The sequence below is a fragment of the Carcharodon carcharias genome, chromosome 4 (assembly GCF_017639515.1).
Source record: "Carcharodon carcharias isolate sCarCar2 chromosome 4, sCarCar2.pri, whole genome shotgun sequence".
NCBI lineage: Eukaryota > Metazoa > Chordata > Chondrichthyes > Lamniformes > Lamnidae > Carcharodon > Carcharodon carcharias.
Genome location: NC_054470.1, coordinates 159,411,691 through 159,434,509, shown reverse-complemented (window position 1 = coordinate 159,434,509; position 22,819 = coordinate 159,411,691). Strand labels below are relative to the sequence as shown.

General features: G+C 43.9%; 1 protein-coding gene across 2 annotated transcripts in view; it reads right to left on the bottom strand.

Moving 5' to 3' along the window:
* iqgap2 (IQ motif containing GTPase activating protein 2) overlaps positions 1-22,819 on the bottom strand; it is a 393,779-nt gene that overhangs the window by 343,665 nt on the left and 27,295 nt on the right. For both annotated transcript variants that reach the window (XM_041185732.1, XM_041185733.1), the window contains exon 2: positions 665-764. In XM_041185732.1, coding sequence (XP_041041666.1) covers positions 665-764 — 100 coding nt within the window. The remainder of the gene's footprint in view (positions 1-664; positions 765-22,819) is intronic.

Below are 22,819 nucleotides of genomic sequence, written 5' to 3'. Positions count from 1 at the left end.
AGTGGAAATGAATTCCCCACCATTGCCCCCTCCCCACCCCTGAAAGGGCTATCCATTACTTGTTCAATGTTGTTCTTTCAGAGTGAGCACCCTTGTTCTGCTATTATCACATTGTGCTTTCTTACCTTTATGCCACTATCAGCACCTTTTGAGCCCTTACCATTACCATTAACAGTCCCTTTGTACTTTTGTTCATGACATCTTTGTCAATCTCTCTTTAGCCCCCACCTATCACTGGCCTTCTATCCAGTTTCACCTGTTTCACCCCCCTTAAACAGTGTAAATTTCATCACATTTCTACTTCTCTTTAGCTCTGAAGAGTGTTATACGGGCTCGAAATGTTAGCACTGTTTTTCTCTACACAGGTGCTGTCAGACCTGCCAGGTCTTTCCAGCATTTTCTGTTTTTGTTTCAGATTTCCAGCATCCACAGGATTTTGCTTTTATCTTAGGTGTATCAGGGAGTTTGATTGCTCCTATCGAAATGAGAGAGTCCAGCCTTGATGCCAACCTGTGCACCAACATACCTTAGATTTCACATTCTTGGGAAAAACATGCTGGGCTGATTTCAACTTCAAATCAAAATGTTTTATGAACATTTATGATCACTTTGATCAACAAATTCTATTACACAGTATTAAGTAGAAAGTTCAAATGATGCATACTGTTTGGCTTCTTCTAGGTGACATAAATATTCATAGGCAATATTCTGATGCCTCCTTTCATCCATTTCCTCCGCAGAGAGTCTTTCATCATCCACAATGGCTGCAAAAGAGAAATGTACTTTGTTATTTTGCTGAAGGGAAAACTTGAGTATCACCTAGCAATAACAAAAGAAATAAGAGGAGTAGACCATACAGCTCCTCGAGTCTGCTCTGCCATTCAATTTGATTATGGCTAATCTTCTATCTCAACTCTACTTTCCTGCCCACTCCCCATATCCCCGAGATCAAAGTCTACTGGTCTCAGTTTTCAATATACTCAATAATGGTTCATCCACAACCCTCAGGGGTAAACAATTCCAAAAGTTTCACAATCCCTCAGTGCCTGCTCTGTCAAGCCCCTGCAGAACCTTGATGGTTTCAATCGCATCATCTCTCATTCTTCTAAACTTCAGAGAATATAGACCCAATTTGTGCAACCTTTCAATGACAAAGCATCCACAACTCTGAGGTAGACAATTCTAAAGATTCACAACCATCTCAGTCCTAAGTGATCGACACCTTATTCAAGGCTGTGCCCATGCTCTAGATTCCCTAATCATAGGAAACAACCTCTTATGTGTTTACCCTATCTAGCCCCTGCTGATTCATGTATGTTTCAATAAAATCATCTCTCATTTTTCTAAACTCCAGAGAATATAGACCCAATCTGCTCAGCCTCCCGTCATAGGACGATCTTCTCATCCCAGGAGCCAAGCTAGTGAACCTTCATTGCACTACCTCCAAGGCTAGCATATCCTTCCTGAAATATAGAGACCAAAACTCCATACAGTAACTCTCGGGGGGATGTCACTAAAGCCCTGTACAATTGCCACAAGACTTCCTTATTCTTGTACTCCAACCCCCTTACAATGAAGGCAAACATCCCATTGCCTTCCTAGTTGCTTGTTGTACTTGCATGCTGCTTCTCTGTGCTCCTTATATAACAAGTCTTTTTTTTGCAAAAATATACTTTATTCATAAAATATCTTCAAGAACATTCCAAACCATTTCAAAATCACCATCACAAAAGTACAATCACGTTCAACTTTTACAACATGTATCACGAAATGCATCAATACAATAAATCAATATTACAATCATTTACTGACATTCATTTTGAGCTGTACAACCCGAGGGGTTCTAAACAGTTCCCAGCCTGTCGGTGCACTGTGGCAGAAAAGTCTTAGACAGCGACCCTTCCCCATTGTGCCTTTGCGGCGGCTGCCCCAAGCTTTAGTGCGTCCCTCAGCACGTAATCCTGGACTTTGGATTGTGCCAGTCTGCAACACTCAGTCGGGGACAACTCTTTACACTGGAAGACCAACAAGTTTCGGGCAGACCAAAGAGCATTTTTCACCGAGTTGATGATCCTCCAGCTGCAGTTGATGTTTGTCTTGGTGTGTGTCCCTGGGAACGGCCCGTAGAGCACAGAGTCCTGTGTCACAGAACTGCTCGGGATGAACCTCGACAGAAACCACTGCATCTCTCTCCAGACCTTCTTTGCAAAGGCACAATCTACAAGGAGATGAACAACAGTCTCTTCCCCACCACAGCCCCCTTGAGGGCAACGTGCCGAGGGGGTGAAACTCCTGGCGTGTAGGAAGGATCTGACGGGGAGGGCTTTTCTCACCACCAGCCAAGCTACGTCTTGGTGCTTGTTGGAAAGTTCTGGCAATAAGGCATTCTGCCAAATGACTTTGACAGTCTGTTCAGGAAACCATCCCACAGGATCCACCCTCTCCTTTTCCCGCAGGGCCTCCAAGACGTTACGTGCCAACCACTGCCTGATGGACTTGTGGTCAAAGCGGTTTCTCTGCATAAATTTTTCCATAAGGGTCAGGTGGTACGGCACGGTCCAACTACTTGGAGCATTCCATGGCAGCGTGGCCAGACCCATCCTTCGCAACACTGGGGACAGGTAGAACCTCAGCACGTAGTGACACTTGGTGTTTTCGTACTGGGGGTCTATGCACCGCTTGATGCAGCCACACACAAAGGTGGCCATCAGTATGAGGGCGATGTTGGGCACATTTTTTCCCCCTTTATCTAGAGGCTTGTACATCGCGTACAACAACACTAAGTCTCTCTGAACATCAACATTCACACCTTTCAAAAATATTCTACTTTTCTATTGTTACTAGGTGAATAACCTCATACTTCCCCACTTTAAACTCCATCTGCCACCATGTTGCCCACTCTGTGGTGGGATTTTCTGCACCCACCCACCACCATGATCTTCCGGTCCCACCACCTGTCAACGGACTTTTGGCTGGGGTGCCACCTCACCTGCAGCAGGGCCGGAAAATCCAAAATCCAAATCTCTTTACAGCCTCTATGCATAATCCTCAAAGCTTACATCCCTACCCAACTTCATATCATCAGCAAACTTAGATACATTACTCTGTCTCTTCATCCAAATTGCTAAAATAGATCGTAAATAGCTGGAGCATCTGCACTGATTCTTGCAGCACTCCACTCTACTATCTGCATCTTTCCTGTTAACTAATCCTTTATCCATGCTAATGTATTACCTCCAACTCTATGAGTCCTTATCTTGTACATTAACCTTTTGTTTGGCAACTTATTGAATGCCTTTTGGAAATCCAAGTATATTATGTCTACTGGCTCCCCTTTGTCTGTCCCATTAGTAATATCCCCAAAAAAACTATAATAAATTCGTAAAATAGGATTTACCCTTCAAAATCATGCTGACTTTGTCTGATCGTTAAGCCTTCCTTAATAATGGATTCCAGCATTTTTCTGATGACTGTTGTCAAGATAACTAGCCTGTAGTTCCCTTTTTATCCTCTCCTTCCTTTCTTGAATAGCAGTGTTATATTTGCTACTTTCAAGCTACTGGAACTGTTCTAGAATTTAGGAAAAAATCATAGCCAGTGCATCCAGTATCTCTGCAGCTATCTCTTTTAGAACTCTCAAATGTAGGCCATCAGGTCCTGGGGATTTGCCAGATTTTGGTCCCTTCGGTTTCTCCAGTAATTTTTCTCTGTTGATATTAATTACCTTAACTTCCTCATTTTTGGTATGTAACTTGTGTCTTCTTTCATGAAGACAAAAAAAAAATGTGCAATGTCTCCTCATTTCCGTGATAATTTCTCCCGTCTCTGTCTCGAAGGGACCAATATTTACCTTATACTCCCCTCCTTTCCATATACTTGTAAAAGCTCTTACAATCGGTTTTAAATTGCTGGTTGGTTAACTCTCATTCTATTTTCCCCTTTTTATCAACATTTTAGTGGCCCTTTGCTGGTTTATAAAATACTTCCCAATCCTCAGGCTTACTACTATTCTTTGCAACTTCTTATGCCTCTTCTTTAAATCTAATGCTATCCTTAACTCCCTTAGTAAGCCACAGATGGATCTTCTTTGCTGAGTTTTTGTTTCGTTTTTAAATGGAATATATTTTTGTAGAACATTTTGAATTGTTTCTTTAAATGTTTCCCGTTGTTTATTTACCACCAAACCTTTTGGTCAATTTAAGACCCAAAAGCTGTGCAGGGTGTTATTGTGTGGTGTACATTTTCCATGTTGCACATTACTTGTATACAGTGCTTTCATTCAGCAATTATGTTTGGTAGCCCTACGGTGAAGAAAGTTTTATGAAACACTGTCTGATGAGTGGATCACCTCCTGATCCCTCACAGCCTCTCAAATATCTACAAAACTCAAGACAGGATTGTGAGAGAACACTCACCACTTGCCTGAATAAGTACAGTTGCAACAATTTTTTTTTAGTTCATTCATGGAATGTAGGTTTCTCTGGCTGGGCCAGCATTTATTGCCCATCCCTAGTTGTCTTGAGGTGGTGGTGATGAGCTGCCTTATTGAACCGCTGCAGTCCATGTGGGGTAGGCATACCCATAGTGCTGTTAGGAAGGGAGTTCCTGGCTTTTGACCCAGCGACAGTGAAGGAAAGGCAATACATTTCCAAGTCAGGATGGTGAGTGACTTGGAGGGGAACTTCCAGGTGGTGGTGTTCCCATCTATTTGCTGTCCTTGTCCTTGTCCTTCTAGGTGTAAGTGGTCGTGGGTTTGGAAGGAGCTGTCTGAGGATCCTTGGTGAATTCCTGCAGTGCATCTTGTAGATGGTACACACTGCTGCTACTGTGTGTCGGTGGTGGAGGGAATGAATGTTTGTGGTTGTGGTGCCCCATCAAGCAGACTGCTTTGTCCTGGATGGTGTCCAGCTTCTTCAATGTTGTAGGAGCTGCACTCGTCCAGGCAAGTAGGGAGTATTCCATCTCACTCCTGACTTGTGCCTTGTAGATGGTGGACAGGCTTTGGGGAGTCAGGAGGCGAGTTACTCGTCGCATGATTCCTAGCTCTGACCTACTCTTGTAGCCACAGTATTTATATTGCTAGTCCAGTTCAGTTCTGGTCAACACTAATACTCAACAAATTCAACACTATGTACAGTAGCTCCTCAGACCCTGTTTCCTGTGAGGACTCCATCCCACTCTCTCAGTTCCTTCGCCTCCCTCACATCTGTTTGATGATGCCACTTTCCAAAAGAGCACTTCTGACATGTCTGGCTTCTTCCTTAACCGAGGTTTCCCACCCACTGTGGTTGACAGGGCCCTAACGTGTCCAAACCATCTCCCGCACCTCTGCCCTCAGACCTTCCTCCCCCTCCCAGAACCATGATAGGGTCCCCCTTGTCTTCACTTTTCCCCCCACCAGTCTCCACATTTCAAAGGATCATTCTCCACCATTTCTGCCAACTCCAGCATGATGCCACCACCAAACACATCTTCCCTTCACCTCCCACGTCAGCATTCCATAGTGACCGTTCCCTCCAGGACAACGTAGTCCACTCCTCCATCAGCCTCAACCCCTCATCCCTCTCCCATGCAATTGCAGAAGAAGCAACACCTGTCCCTTTACCTCCTCCCTCCTTGCCGTCCAAGGGCCCAAACACCCCTTTCAGGTGAAGCAGCTCTTCACTTGTACCTCCTTCTATTTGGTCTACCACATTCGCTGCTCCCAACACAATCCCCTCTACATTGGGGAGGTCAAACGCAGACTGGATGACCGCTTTGCGGAACACCTTCTGTCTGTCAGCAAGCATGACCCAGATCTTCCCGTCACTTGCCATTTCAACACACCATCCTGCTCGCATACCCACATATCCATCCTTGGCCTGCTGCATTGTTCCAGTGAAGCTCAACGCAAACTGGAGGAACGGTACCTCATCTTCCGATTAGGCACTTTACAGCCTTGCGGACTTAACATTGAGTTCAACAACTTCAGACCGTGAACTCTCTCTTCTATCCTCAGCCCTTTGTAAACCTTTTTTTCAATATTCATTTTTATTTTTTACTTTTTATCTATTTATTTTTATTCATTTTCATTCATTTATTCATTGTTTTATCCCCACCTTTTATCCTATTTTTGATCTCTTTTCCCCCACCACCATCCCCTCACCCCACTCCACCCCCAAAAGGGCCACTGTCACTTGTTGATGTTGTTCTTTTCAGAGTGCTTACCCTTGTCCTATAATCACCTTCTGCTTTCTTACCTTAATGCCACCATCAGCACCTCCTTTAGCCCTTACCACTACCATTAACATCCTCTTTGTCCTTTTGTTCATGCCATCTTTGTCAATCTCTCCTTTGTCCCCACCTATCGCTGGCCTTCTATCCAACTTCACCTGCTCCACCCCCCTTAAACAGTATAAACTTCTTCACATTTTTACTTTTTTTTAGCTCTGAAGAAGAGTCATATGGACTCGAAATGTTAACTCTGTTTTTCTCTCCACACATGCTGTTAGGCCTGCTGAGTTTTTCCAGCATTTTCTGTTTTTGTTCCAGGTTTCCAGCATTCACAGTATTTTGCTTTTAACCACGTACAGCAGTGTTGTTCATTTGATTAGCACCCCTACAACTGCACTCAATATCCATTCCCCTCCCACCACAGACATTCTGCACAGCATCAATCTGCCAGGTTTGTGTCAACACTGACCCCCAGCTATAACCTTGATCAACAAGACATGATTAGTAATGTCATTGGATCATCACCACCTCCAAGTCACACACCACTTCAGTACATCTCTTCCCCTTGTGATCCTCCCCCAAGCCAAGTCTTCCCTATGGCTATTCTGCACCGTAGCCCTAAGCCTGCATTGTTCTCTAGTTTCTCTGCCGTCTCCCTTATGCCCCACCAACCACCAACTCCACCCTCAAAAGACCATCCCTCACTTCCATAGTTGATGCAAACCAATGCCCCACCTCTAACCTTCCTGTTCCCCGCAAAGCCCTTGAACATATTGCCTCCTAAATCCATTCCCTCCTTCCCTTCAACTCTGAGCCAGTTTTTGCATGTAAATGGCCTGAATTAAAGTCATGAATGATAGCCTCTGAGTCTGTCCAGGGATATTCTCACTTTCATTGTCTTTCTCAATTTCTTAAACTTTGGTATGGGGCAACCACACTGTCCTCCATCCAATTCCTCTTTCCACTGTCTAGCTTTTTGGGAACGCTCTCACTTGGTTCCATTTATCTAACTGATTTCAGTCAAACATCTCCAGGAGTGGCTTCTCTTCCCACCCTCATACTCTTATCTCCAGAGTCCAAGATTTCACCTTGATGCCCTCCTCTTCTTCATCTACAAGACTCTCCTTTAGCAAGATCACCAGAAGACAAAGACATCCAATTCTACCTCTTCACCCTCTCTCTCAATCCCTCCATTATGCTGTCAGATCCAACATCCAGTCCTGGATGAGCTTCTAGTTAAACACTAGGAAGGGGGTCAGTTAGTTCAGTTGGCTAGATGGGTAGCATGAGGTTCAGAATAACACCGAGTTTAATTCCTGCTCCAGCTGAGGTAGATGTGGGACCTGTCTCCTTTACCTTCTACTCTCTGGGGCAGGGCAAGGCAAACTGCCACTGGAAAAAGCTGCCAAGAAAATGGCTCAGCATGAAGAATTAACAGGCAATGAGCCAAGAACCTGCCTTCGAGCAGAGCACAAATAACAAGACATGTCATGAAACATTAGGAAAGCCAAAGCTATTGTCTTTGATTCCAGACTTTACCATGCGATGCCTCGTGCCAGACACTGTTTCAGGTTGAAGTCAACTGTTTGCAGCATCAGTGTCCTAACTGATGTCAGGATGAGTTTCCTACCCCATATCTTCTCTAACAAAAAGACCACCTACAAACATTACCATAGTCACCAGCCCTGGTCTCTGATTCAGCCTTTCTATTGCTGAAAGACTCATTAATGCCTTGTCACCTCCAGACTCAAATATTCCAATGCTCTCCTGGCTGGCCTCCCATCATCCACAACTTACAACACATCCAAAAAAACTGCTGCCCATATCCTATCCCACCCCAAGTTTTGCTCGCCCATTACGCTTGCACTTGTTGAGCTATATTGTTTCCTAGTCTCCAAATGCCTCAAATTTAAAATTCACATCCCAGTTTTTAAATCTCATTATGATCACCGGCGAGATGGTGGGGTAGTGGTAATGTCACTGGACTAGTAATCCAGAGACCTAGGTTAATGCTCTGGGGGCATGGGTTCAAATCCCACCATGGCAGCTGGTGTAACTTGAATTCAGTGATGGTGACTATGAAGATATCATCGATTGTTGTAAAACCCACCTAGTTCACTAACGTCCTTTAGAGAAGGAAATCCTTACCTGGTCTGGCCTATGTGTGACTCCAGAACCACGGCAATGTGGGTTGACTATTTACTGCCCTCTATAAATGACCAAGCTAGGTCAGTTCAAGGACAGTTAGGAATGGGGAACAAATATTGGCCTTGCCAGCGACACCCACATCCATGAAAGAATAAAAAAACCTTGCCACTCACCATTTCTGCAATCTCTACAACCCTCCACAAGCTCTGCATTCCTTTAACTCTGGCCCCTTGCGAATTCCGTATTCTGTGACCCACCATTAGCAGCTGTGCCTTTAGATACCTGAGCCCCAAACTTCACGTCTCCAGCTCCTACGCCCATTTTAAAGCCCTGCATAAAGCCCATCTTTCTGACGAATCTTCTCATCACCCCTCCTAATGTCTTCTTTGTTTTAGTGTCCACCATTGTCTGGTTACCCTTATTTGAGGTGCATATGGATGTTTCAGCAATTAATGGCACTATATAATGCAAGCTCTTGTCATTGAATGTATTTCTGCCACTGTGCAATTAATATTACTTTTCAGTACTTTTTACACACTCCTGTTCTCCACATTTTCAACAGGACTTTTTCATACCAGCTGAATCTTTTGGTGACTATTTTCCTTGGAGAAGAGAAGGTCAAGGGGAGATTTGATACAGGTATTCAAAATTTTGAGGGTTCTGGACAAAGTAGAGAGGGAGAAACTATTCCCATTGATGAAAAGATCAAGAACCAGCAGGCACAGATTTAAAGTAATTGGCAAAAGAAACAATGATAACGTGAGGAAAAATTTTTTCACGCAGTGTGAGTGGTTAGAGGCTGGAATGCACTCCTGAGAGTGTGATGGAGGGAGGTTTAATTGAAGCATTCAAGAGTGAATTGGATTATTACCCGAAAAGAAAAATTGTGCAGGACCACGGAGAGCAGGCGGTAGAGTACCACGAAGTGAACACTTCCTTCAGAGTCAGCACAAACACAACAGGCTGAGTGGCCTCCTTTTGTGCTGTAACCATTCTATAATTCTATGAGTGTAGCTATTTGGCTTGCTCCACAGGCAAGCTGACTGAAAAACTAAATTTGTTTATAGTGCCCATTTTGTGCTCTCACCCACTGAACTTCACAACTAATGCTGCAATCCTGGCTGCATGGCACAGTATATTTTATGTGATACGATCACATTCACAGACATCACTCATCTCAAGGGCAGGCAACATTAACATAAGTAACTTAACCTAGGCAGAGCTTTCTTCATGCTAAATTATTAATACAAGGTATTCATACATTACAATTCTAAAGCTTTTCATGGGGCTATCAATTGAAAGAACGTCCACCATCAAAAAACATTTTAGGATGAATATATGGAAGATACAGAGCTTCAATAGTGAGTGCAGCAGATCAGCACTCCTGCAGTACCTGATGTAACTTTCTAGTTCAGACTTTTGTATAGGCAGCACATTTCTAAGACTGCCTCACAGCTCACCCTTATTAATTTATTAATAATTTATGGAAGTCAGGGAGTCATAACAGCACAAGAGGTTATTTGACCCATCCTGGCTCTCTGTAGAGCAATCTTGTCAGTCAAATTCTTGAGCTCTATCCACATAGCCCTGCAAATTTATTTCCCTCAAGTGTCTATCCAATTTCCTTTTAAAAATCTCTCATCACCTCCACTTCCACCAGACCTGAAGGCAGCGAGTTCCAGTTCATTACCACTTGCTACTTAAAAAAGTTCTTCCTTACATTCCCCTGCATATCTTGCCCAAAATCTTAAATCAGTTAGCCCCTCTCCCCCTTCCCCCCGCAGTCCTTGTACCAGCAGCCAATGGGAACTGCTTTTCTTTGTAGTAAGTCAGTCATAATTTTGTACACTCATATCAAATCGCCCCTCAGCTTTCATTACTGAGGAGAACCACCCCAGCTTCTCCAACCTCACCCGGTAGCTAAAATCCTTCATTCTGGTAAGTCTCCTCTGCACCTCCTCATGACCATCATACCCTTGCTAAAAAAGTGCGGTAGCAATTTCAGAGGGCATCTTAGGGCCAACTGCATTTTTGTGGGTCTGGAGTCACATGTAGGCCAAACCAGGCAGGGACGACAGATTTCCTTCCCTGAAGGACATTAGTGCACAAAATGGGTTTTTACAGTGGTTCCATGATCATCATTAGACTTTTAATTCCAGATTTTTATTGAATTCAAATTCAATGGGGAGGCTTCAGTGTAGTGGTACTGTCACTGAACTAGTAATCCAGAGACCCAGGATAACGCTCTGGGGTTCGAGGGACCAGGGTTCAAATCTCACCATGGCAGATGAATTTGAATTCAATACAAATTTGGAATTAGAAGTCTAATGATGACCATGGAAACATTGCCAATTGTTGTAAAAACCCATCTGGTTCACTAATCCCCTTTAGGGAAGGAAATGTGTCGCCCTACCTGATCTGGCTTACATGCGACTCCAGGCCCTTAAATGCCCCCGGAAATGGCCCAGCAAGACATACAGTTGTAACAAAACTTGACCTCAGTTGTAAAAAAACCAGATAGACCACCCGGCATCGACCTAGGCACCAGAAAAGATGATCACAGCTCTGTCGACCCTTCAATGTCCTCCCCATGGGGACTAGTGCCAAAATTGGGCTAGTTGGCTCGCAGCAGTCAAGCAATAGTCTGACATGGTCATCCTTACAGAGTCATACCTTGCCGATAATGTCCCTGACACCACCATCACCATCCCTGGGTACATCCTGTCCCATCAGCAGGAGAAACCCAGCAGAGGTGACAGCACAGTGGTATACATTCAGGAGGGAGCTGCCCCGGGAGTACTCAACATTGACTCCAGACCTCATGATGTCTCATGGCATTAGGTAAAACATGGGCAAGGAATCCTCCTGCAGATTACCACATACTGCCCTCCCTCAGCTGATGAATCAGTGTTTCTCCATGTTGAACATCACTTGAAGGAAGCATCGAGGGTGGCAAGGGTGCAGAATGCACTCTGGGTGGGGGACTTCAATGTCCATCATCAAGTGGCTTGGCAGCCCCACTACTGGCCTAAATAAAATGGCTACTAGATTTGAATCAAGGGAACCAACACAAGGGAAAAACATACTTGACCTCATCCTCACCAACCTGCCTGCCGCAGATGCATCTGTCCATGACAGATTCAGTAGGAGTGACCACCTCATAGCCCTTGTGGAAACGAAGTCCCAGCTTCACATTGAGGATACCCTCCATCGTGTTGTGTGGCACTACCACCGTGCTAAATGGGATAAATTTTGAACATATCCAGCAACTCGAGACTACTACCCATGAGGTGCTGTGAGCCATCAGCAGCAGAACTGTACTCGAACACTATCTGTAACCTCGTGGCCCGACATATCCCCCACTCTACCAACAGCCGGGGTATCAACCCTGGTTCAATGGAGAGTGCAGGAGGGCACCACAGGAGCAACACCAGGCATACCTAAAAATGAGGTTTGTCAACCTGAAGCAATAACACTGGACTATTCATGTGCTGAACAGCAAAGCAGCAAGTGATAGACAGAGCTAAGCGATCCCCAACCGATGGATCAGATCCAAGCTCTGCAGTCCTACCACATCCAATCGTGAACGATGGTGGGCAATTAAACAACTCACTAGAAGAGGGGGTGCTCCACAAATATCTCCTTCCTCAACGATGGAGGAGCCCAGCACAGCAGTGCAAAAGATAAAGCTGAAGCTTTCAGTACAATCTTCAACCAGAAGTGCCGAGTGAATGATCCATCTCGGCCTCCTCCAGAGATCACCAGCATCACAGATGCCAATCTTCAGCCAATTCGATTCACTCCACATGATATCAAGAAATGGCTGAAGGCACTGGATACTGCAAAGGCTACGGGCCCTGACAATGTTCTGGCAATAGTACTGAAGACTTGTGCTGCAGAATTTGCCACACCCCTTGTCAAGCAATTCCATTGCAGTTACAACACCAGCATCTACCCAGCTATGTGGAAAATTGCCCAGGTATGTCCTGTACACAAAAATCAGGACAAATCCATCCCGCCAATTACTGATCCATCAGTCTACTCTCGATATCAGTAAAGTACTGGAAAGGGTCATCACAGTGTTATCAAGCCACACTTGCTTCGCCACAACCTGCTCACTGATGCCCACTGGGTTCCACCAGGGCCATTCCTGACCACATTACAGCCTTGGTTCAAACATGGGCAAAAGAGCTGAACTCCCGAGGTAAGGTGAGAGTAACTGCCCCTGACGTCAGGGCAGCATTTGACCGAGTGTGGCATCAAGGAGCCCTAGCAAAACTGGGGTCAATGGGAATCAGGGGGAAAACTCTCCACTGATTGGAGTCATGCCTAACACAAAGGAAGATGGTTGTGGTTGCTGGATGTCAGTCATCTCCAGGACATCACTTCAGGAGTTCCTCAGGGTGGTGTCCTCGGCCCAACCATCTTCAGCTGCTTCATCAATGACCTTCCTTCAATCATAAGGTCAGAAGTGGGGATGCTCGCTGATGATTGCACAATGTTCAGCACCATTTGCGGCTCCTCAGATAATGAAGCTGCCCATGTCCAAATGCAGTAAGACCTGGACAATATCCAGGCTTGAACTGACAAGTGGCAAGTAACATTGCCTGACACAGGTGTGGCGTGAATGACCATCTCCAACAAGAGAGAATCCAACCATTGCCCCTTGATGTTCAATGGCATTACCATCACTGAATCCCCCACAATCAACATCCTGGGGATTATCATTGACCAGAAACTGAACTGGACTAGCCATATAAATACTGTGGCTATAAGAGCAGGTCAGAGGCTAGGAATCGTGCCACAAGTAACTCACCTCCCAACTCCCCAAAGCCTGTCCACCATCTAAAAGGCACAAGTCAGGAGTGTGATGGAATACTCCACATTTGCCTGAATGGGTGCAGCCCCACAACACCCAAGAAGCTTGACACTGTCCAGGACAAAGCAGCTCTCTTGAATGGCACCACACCCACAAACATTCATTCCCTCCACCACCAACACACAGTAGCAGCAGTGTGTACCATCTACAAGATGCACTTCAGGAATTCACCAAGTCTCCTTAGGCAGCACCTTCCAAACCCAAGACCACCACCATCTAGAAGGACAAGGGCAACAGATAGTTGGGAACATCACCACCTGGAAACTCCTCTCCAAATCACTCACCATCCTGACTTGCAAATATATCACCGTTCCTTCACTGTCACTGGGTCAAAGTCCTGGAACTTCCTTCCTAACAGCACTGTGGGTGTACCTACACCACTTGGACTGCAGCGATTCACAAAGGCAGCTCACTCTCACCACTATCACTACAAGGGCAACTGGGGATGGGCAATAAATTCTGGCCCAGCCAGCGAAGACCACAAGCCGTAAATGAATTTTTAAAAACTGGACTCAATACTCCAGTTGTGGCCCAACTAGAGCTTCGACATAACTTCACTGCTTTTATACTCAATGCCTCCATTTATGAAGCCCAATATTCCATATCTGTTGCTAATTGCTCTCTCATAATGTCTGCCATTTTCAAAATCAATGCACATGAATCCCCAGAGTTCACCTGTGCCTGAACAACTTTTAGAATTTAAATGAATCCAACATAGATATTTACCGATAATGTAAATAGGTTTGAGGGGCTTTGGAACACAAGATGAGAGGCAGCAAGGCAAGACAATTTTAGAAAAGAATTCCAGAGGGCAGGGGCATAGTAGTTGAAAGATCGATCTTGGAAGTCAGAGTCAAAGCAGCAATGGACAAATATTAATCTGAAGATAATATCTGCTATTTCAGACACATAGCTAAAGTGGATTTCTCAAAGAGGGTGGGATGAAGTCATAGAGTTATTTGAAACAGAGAACACTGATCTTTAAAGTCAGTTTGCAGGGACCCAGGGAACCAACCATACAGAGAATGATGGGTGTGCAGGATTGTGTGTGGCAGATGAAGCAAGCAATGGGGTTCTAGATTTGCAAGAGTGTCTGAAAGGTGGAGGCAAGAAGCTAATCTTTGAAGTGAAGATGACATGAATGAGAATAGTCAACCCTGTATTCTGTACTATTGCTGTCCAATACCATGTTCCTGGTATCACAGGATTCTCAGCATTATGGGCGTGAAACTCTAAATTTTGCATTCAAAAAGCCTACAGGAATGTAAATGGAAAGGTTAATTGTGCACAGTTAGTCAATGTCAGCTCAGGTTGTAATGGGTGCTAAAATTCACCTTTGTATACCTGGATAATGGAGTGGGAGAAAAAAAAATGGAGGTGCCCCTTCCTAATCACTATCCAGTTATTCCTGCTGGAAATGAAGTGAGTGGACATTGAAGCTAGATAAAGAGCAAGTGGCCTGGTATTCCTCATTGCCTATGTCAATTTAAAAAATTGTATCTTGTGCCAAAGGCCTGCCATGACCTGAACTCTATCCCAGCATGCCAATACCTTCAGGAAGATTGGCTGGGGGTGGGGGGGGGGGGGGAGCTCTTAAGAGTATTCAACCATATTAGTCTGGGGCTCAGTATCAAGTACAATGTTTGACTGTAAACTGTATTACAAAATGGAAAATACAGAAGTTCAAAAGAAAAAAGTTCCAGAGAAAACAGATTCTGTATTTATGGGTTCATTCATTATAACCTACTTAGGGAATATTTTCTCAAAATACAAAGTTATTATCCATTATATTGTAATCAAAAAGGTGTTCCTCTAAAAGAGAACATGAACTATTGCCTGGTGCTGTAACTTCCCAGATTCCCATGTTCTGTTGAAGAGTCATGCGGACTCGAAACGTTAACTGTGCTCCTCTCCACAGATGCTGCCAGACCTGCTGAGTTTTTCCAGGTATTTGCGTTTTTGTTTTGGATTCCAGCATCTGCAATTTTTTGCTTTTATCCCATTTTCTACTTCAACACCACCACCCTCACCCCATTGACACATTTTTAATTATTTATAAGACCCCCACAGCCATTACCATGCCACTAGTATTGTTGTTCAACAACTAAACATGAGAAATGCTGCATGACTCAATTTTCTTTAGCTCCCTCTTTCCAGCAAGCCAGCCAACAAGTGTTGGAATTAATGGTACAAGCCAGTTTTCTACTGTTTCATAGATGCAAAAGTTAATAATCAAAGTTTGATCTGTGCATGTTATATATTGCAATAGTTAATTGCATTAGCTTCGCTCATTTCTAACATTTTCACTTTTGAATTAGAGGCTGCAGACTCAAACATGCTCCACAACATAGGCTGACACTTCAGTGCAGCACTGAGAAAGTGGCAATATCAGAGGTTTTGCTTTTCAGCTACATGTTAACCTGACCGAGGCCATCTGTTTATGTGAAAGTAATCAATCCCATTGCACCATGGAAGTCCTGTGGGTGCCCTGACTCATTCCTCTATAAACATCAGCAGAAACATATTCATTGGTCATTTATTTCATTGCTATTTATAGGCCCTGACTGTGTATAAATTGACTGTTGCATTTGCATGTGCAACAATGATGGCACTTCAAATGGCTGTGAAGCACTTATGAGAAATGGCACATAAATTCAAGTTTATTGTGACATTTCTGGCAACTGTTGGTATGGTTTTGGGATCACAAATGACATATAATTGGTCCTTGATAATTGGTAAGGATTCCCTTTGCTGTCTTCCGCTACAATGGTGCGCAATGGGTGCAATCGATGGTTACATTAATTCAACAAAGTTCAACAGATTTTCTTTAAATCAGTCCTTCGAAGCCTTAAAGATTAAGACTTGTGGGAGGGGTTTGTAGCATGACTTTTCGTCTGTGTCATAAAATAGACCATTCCTAAAGGAGATAAATGGTTATAAACCATATATAACTGAACCATATTAAGATTTTTTTTTAATTCTTCCACAGGATGTGGGCATTACCCAACCAACCTCCCACCCTAGCTCTGAGCCAGTCTCTCTATCATCACTCCTCAAATCCCCTTACAGCTAATGTTCATGAGGCCTAGTCCTGTGACCCCTCAATCTTTGTTACTGATCCACATAATAATGTATGTTAAATTGCTCCCTTAGCTTGGGTGTTTCCTCTCCCTTTTAAAGCCAAAGTCCCAATATCCAACTTTCCTTTCCTCTCCAAAGGTCTAGAACATGTGCTAATATCCCAAATCTATCCCCACCTTTGTCATTATGTTTAAATCTTTCTAATCAGAATTCCACCCCTTCCACTGCATTCCACTAATCAAAGTCACGAATGACAGCCACTATGCCTGTCATGCATTATTTCTCCATGTCCTATTCAGACTTCTCTAGCCTTTCACAGTCAACCACACTACCCTCTTTCAATGCTTCTCCACTATAGTCTATCTTAGTGTGACTAGTCTCTCTTGGTTTCGCTCTTACCAACCTGATCGTGGCCAGAGTATTTACGACAATGATTTCTATACTCAGGCCCACATTTATTGCCAGAGGACCTTGGCCGCCTCCTCTTCCACCTGATCATATACCAATGGTGATATCATCCAAAGACACCATGGGGTCAGCTTCCACATGCACACAGACAATACGTAACTCTACATCTCCACTACCTGTGTTATCAAACTGCTGGTTTAACATTAATTCCTGGATGAGCCACAATTTCCTAAAGTTAAACACTGGGAATTTAGAAGCCATTGGCTTGGAGCCCCAGGTTGGTTTACGACCATCCGGTTGAACTTAAATTCCCCAGCTGCTGTGATGGGATTTGAACTCATGTCTCTCCCAGGCCTCTGAATTACTAGTCCAGTAACTATGCTGCCTGCATCCATATGGTGCTTTTAGATTAGTTGATGCAGAACTCAGTAAAATCATACCGTTTGCAAATGATTCTAAAATATTATTTTCACAGGACCGAAATAAAAGATTTGAACTCCATAATCATATTGCCAGTTCCATCCCACTCAGACTGTTTGTGGCTGTGGGAAGCCATTCATCTCAGCCCAAGGACATTATTAGAGAAGTTCCTCAGGATCATGTCCTAGACCCAAACTTCATCTACTGCTTCAATAAAAGACCTTCCCTCCATCATGAGGTCAGAATTCAGGATTATGCTGATGATTCTAGCACTCAGATCCATTCACAACTCCTCACATAATTAAGCAGATTGCACCCAAATGCAACAAGACCTGGACAATATACAGGCTTGGACCTGTAAGTGATAAGTTGTATTTGCACCACACAAAATCTCAGGCAATGGCGATCTCGAGAGCGTAAAAGATTCAGTCTAACCATCTCCAATTGATATACACAGCATTACCATCATCAAACCCCCTCCCTCCGACAACATCCTGTGGGTTATCATTGATCAGAAATTTAACAGGACCAGCTACATAGTGTATCTACAAGGACAGGTCAGAGGCTGGGAATTCTGGGTTGAGTGACTCACCACTGGACCCCATAAAGCCTTTCACCATCTACAAGGCACAAGTCAGGAGTGTGATGAAATACTCTCCACTTGCCTGGATCATTGCAGCTCCACTACTCATGAAGCTCAAAACCATCTAGGACAAAACAATCCACTTAATCGGCACCCCATCCACCGCCTTAAACATTCACTACCTCCACCGCCAGTGCAACTGGCAACAGTGTGCACCATCTACAAGATGCACTGCAGCAACTGACAAGACTTCTTAGACAGCAGCTTGTAAACCACAACTTCCTATCATCTAGAAGGACAAAGACAATTGGCGCACTGGAACACAACCACACCCAAGCCATTCACCAACCTGCCGTGCAAATAAATCATTCCTTCACTTCTGCTGGGTCAAAGCCCTATAACTCCCTCCTTACCAGCGTTATGGGAGCACCTTCACCACACAGACTAAAGCTGTACAAGGTGGCGGCTCATCACCAACTTCTAAAGGGTAATTAGGGTTGGGCAACAAATGCTGGCCTCACCAGTGATTTCCACATCCCATGAATGAACAAAAAAAACTGCTATTTGTTAATCTATTTTTGATGCTTTCAGAAATTTGAAAAAACATGTTAATTTTGTTCCATAGAACTGGTGGACTGTGACGAAAGGCAAAATTAGCTTAGGGGAATTCTTCCAAAAAGCTAAGAGTTGATGCCTTGATGTTAATTTTCCAAAATTCGCAAGATTCTGGAAAGGCTCCATCAGATTGGAAAGTAGCAAATATAACCCCTCTATTCAAGAGGGGCGAGAGGAAGAAAACAGGAAACTACAGGCCAGTTAGCTTGACGTCTGTGGTGGGGAAGTTATTAGAACTGATCATTAAGGAGATTATAGCTGAGCACTTGGAGGAGCTCACGGCAATAGGGAAGAGGAAAAATCACGTGTAACCAAGTTATTGGAGTTCATTGAAGGACTAACATGCAGGGTGGATAAAGGGGAGCCTGTAGACATACAGTACTTGGATTTCCAGAAGGCATTTGATAAGGTGCCACATCAAAGATTAAGGAAAATAAAAGCACATGGTGTAGTGGATAACATATTAACATGGATAGAAGATAGGCCGGCTGGTAGAAAGCAGAGAGTATGTATAAATGAGTTTTTTCCTGATTGGCAGGATGTGACAAGGGGAGTCCCACAGGGGTCTGTACGGGGCCTCAACTTTTTTACAATTTACATCGATGACTTAGATGAGGGGAGTGAAGACATAGTAACTAAATTTTCAGATGACACAAAGATAGGTAGGAAAGTATGTCATGCCGAGTGGATGATCCACTTCAGCCTCCTCCGGGGGTCCTCAGCATCACAGATGCCAGTCTTCGCAAATTCCATTCACTTCATGTGATATCAAGGAACGGCTGAAGGCACTGGATACTGCAAAGGTCCTATGGGCCCTGACAATATTCCGGCAAGAGTGCTGAAGACTTGTGCTCCAGAACTTGCTGCATCCCTAGCCAAGCTGTTTCAGTACAGTTACAACACTGACATCCACCTGGCTATGTGGAAAGTTGCCCAGGTATGTCCTGTACACAAAAAGCAGGGCAAATCTAACCCAGCCACTTACTGCCCCATCAGTCTACTCTCCACCATCAGTAAAGTAATGGAAGGGGTCATCAACAGTGCTATTAAGTGGCACTTGCTTAGCAATAACCTGCTCACTGACACTCAGTTTGGGTTCCACCAGGGCCATTCAGCTCCTGACCTCATTACAGCCTTGGTTCAAACATGGACAAAAGAGCTGAACTCCCGAGGTCAGGTGAGAGTGACTGGCCTTGACATCAAGGCAGCATTTGACAGAGTGTGGCATCAAAGAGCCCTAGCAAAACTGGAGTCAATGGGAATCAGGGGGAAAGCTCTCTGCTGGTTGGTCATACCTAGCACAAAGGAAGATGGTTGTGGTTGTTGGAGGTCAGTCAGCTCAGCTCCAGGACATCACTGCAGGAGTTCCTCAGGGTAGTATCCTTGGCCCAACCGACTTCTGCTGCTTCATCAATGACCTTCCTTCAATCATAAGGTCAGAAGTGGAGATGTTCGATAATGATTGCGCAATGTTCAGTGCCATTCACGACTCCTCAGATACTGAAGCAGTCCAGGTCCAAATGCAGCAAGGCCTGTACAATATCCAGGCTAGGGCTGACAAGTGGCAAGTAACATTTGCACCAACCAAGTGTCAGGCAATGACCATCTCCAACAAGAGCGAATCTAACCATCGCCCACTGATGTTCAATGACATTACCATCACTGAATCCCCCACAATCAACATCCTAGGGATCACCATTGATCAGAATCTGAACGTGACTAACCATATAAATACTGTGGCTACAAAAGCAGGTCAGAGGCTCGGAATCGTGCGACAATTAACTCATCTACTGACTCCCCAAAGCCTGTCCACCATCTACAAGGCACAAGTCAGGAGTGTGATGGAATATTCCCTACTTGCCTGGGTGAGCGCAGTTCTAACACCACTCAAGAAGCTTGACACTGTCCAGGACAAAGCAGCCCGCTTAATTGGCACCACATCCACAAACATTCACTCCCTCCACCACCGACACCCAGCATCAGCAGTGTGTACCATCTTCAAGATGCACTGCAAGAATTCACCAAGATTCTCCTTAGACAGCACCTTCTAAACCCAAGACCACTACCATCTAGAAGGACAAGGGCAACAGATAGATGGGAACACCACCGCCTAGAGATTCCCCTCCAAGTCAGTCACCATCCTGACTTGGAAATATATCGCCGTTCCTTCACTGATGTTGGGTCAAAATCCTGGAACTCCCTTCTTAACAGCACTGTGGATGTACCTACCACAAATGGACTGCAGCAGTTCAAGGTAGCTCACCATCACCTTCTCAAGGGATCACCCTTTTAGAACAGAGCTGAGAGGAATTTTTTTCTCTCTGAGGGTTGTGCGACTTTGGAATTCTCTGCCCCAGAAGGTGGCGGAAGTGAGGTCATTGAATATTTTTAAGGCAGAGATAGATAGATTCTTGTAGGCAAGAGAATCAAAGGTTATCGGGGTTAGATGGGAATGTGGAAATCGAGACACAAGATGATCAGCCATGATCTTATTGAATAGCGGAGCAGGCTCGAGGGGCTGAATGGTCCACTCCTGTTCCTATTTCTTATGTTCTTGGAGGAATGGCCACTATTGATTGACAGTCCCACAGTCTACACTTCTCAACTACTGGAAGCAGCCAGCTTCTATCTACCCTCTTCCATCTCTTCATAATCTTAAACAATTCTACAATATTACCTCATAATCTTTGCTGTTCTAATGAAAAAAAAAGCTCAGTTGTTCATTTTTTCCTTCATATCAGATTTACCAAATCCGTGCTGCACCCTCTCTAAAGACACAATGTTCTTCCTATAGTGTAGACCCAATACTTTAACACAGTGGCCTGAAGTCTTAAGATTTTATATGGGCTTATCAATAATTTTTGGTATTAGATTCCACAAGTCTTAAGATAAAACCTAGAATTCCATAAGGTTTCTTAATTAATTAATTTTTTTAAAACAAAGCTTCTTCAACTTGAGCAGCTGGCTTTAATGTCTCGTGGACCTCTAACGGCCAAATCACTCTGCTCTTGCACAACACCAAGCCGACTTTTGTTCAGAGTATAATTACTTTTTTTTTTGAAAAACAGGATGTAATACCTCACAATTACTGAAACTAAATTCCAGCTGCCACTTTAAGTCTATTCCCCCATCTCATTAAAATTCTTTAGAAAACTAAAGAGGTAAGCAATACCTCCTGTTTTGATCAATGTAGATTTCAACACCACTCCCTCTCGGTCAAAATCCAAATCATTAATATGCACAATGAACAGAACGGGACCAAGTTGAACTCTTGGACACCATTAGCCATTCAATAGCTTTGCTGACTCCGATCGAGTTCTTAATCCAATCTGCAGTCTCTCACTTCATTCAGTTTTTTTAACCTTCTCTGCTAATCTTACACGTGGTACCTTGTCAAGCAGTCCTTCTAAAGTCTATGTACGGTACATCAGCTGCATTTTCTCTATCTACCCATGTCTATCAGCCCCTGAAACAATTCTGAAGTTAGGTATAAGCATTTCTTTTGAAATCCACATTAACAACTTGTAACTATTCTCTCTATCTTATTCAGGATGAAATTACCATGTATATCACAATTCTAAATTTTTCCTTACCCCAGATGCTAAGGCAAGGGTCCTCTTGCAGAGGGGATTCTGTTAATGCTATTAAGTCCAGATCTTCTGGTAGAATAATTGCTTCCAGTTCCCCAGTTTATTTCCCACGCTCCGCATTGCAATATGTGCTCATTAACCTTTATTGCTTTATTATAAACATTACTCCTCACCCCCCCCCCACCAACCCCCACCACTAGCTTTTATCTGAGCTGCAGTGAATCTTTGCTTCAGTTTTTTCCATCTATAGTCAATTTGATTTTATTCCTCTAATCCATAGCCCTCTTGCTAAATTGTTTTCTGCATGAACACAATCTTCATCTGCTTTGTCTCTCACACTATTACACGTGTTACTTTTCTAAGCAGCCCCCATCCTAGTTTAAATACCACATCAGTCTCCATTTATTCATTTTGGAGTACCATTAGCACCTTCCTTCTTCTGATGTAATCCATCCTTGCAGAATAGCCCCCATCTAATCCAGAGTGGAATCCCTCTTGATAACATGTTAAGCCATGTACTGATTTTAATCTTCCTCTCTTTCCCTATTCTAGAAATATGATGCTTTTTTAGCAGCCCTTCCCAGAGTCCTCATTTTCCCCACAAGAAGTTGAAGCTTCAAATCTGTTTGAGAGTAACTGAGGGTGCTTCTGTTCCAACATTTCTTTCCTGCCCTTTAGGATATTTATTAATCTCAACTCCTCTATAACCTGGTCAATATTTTCAACTAGTGTGACAACTCTCTCAAACTCTTGATCCAAAAGCTGTTCCCGCTTTCTGATGCGTCAGATTACTTCCATCTCGGGTTCTGAGATTATGAATTCAAGGAATCAGAGTTGATAATGCTTCCCAGACATGCTTGACTGAGTCAATACGTGGTGTTT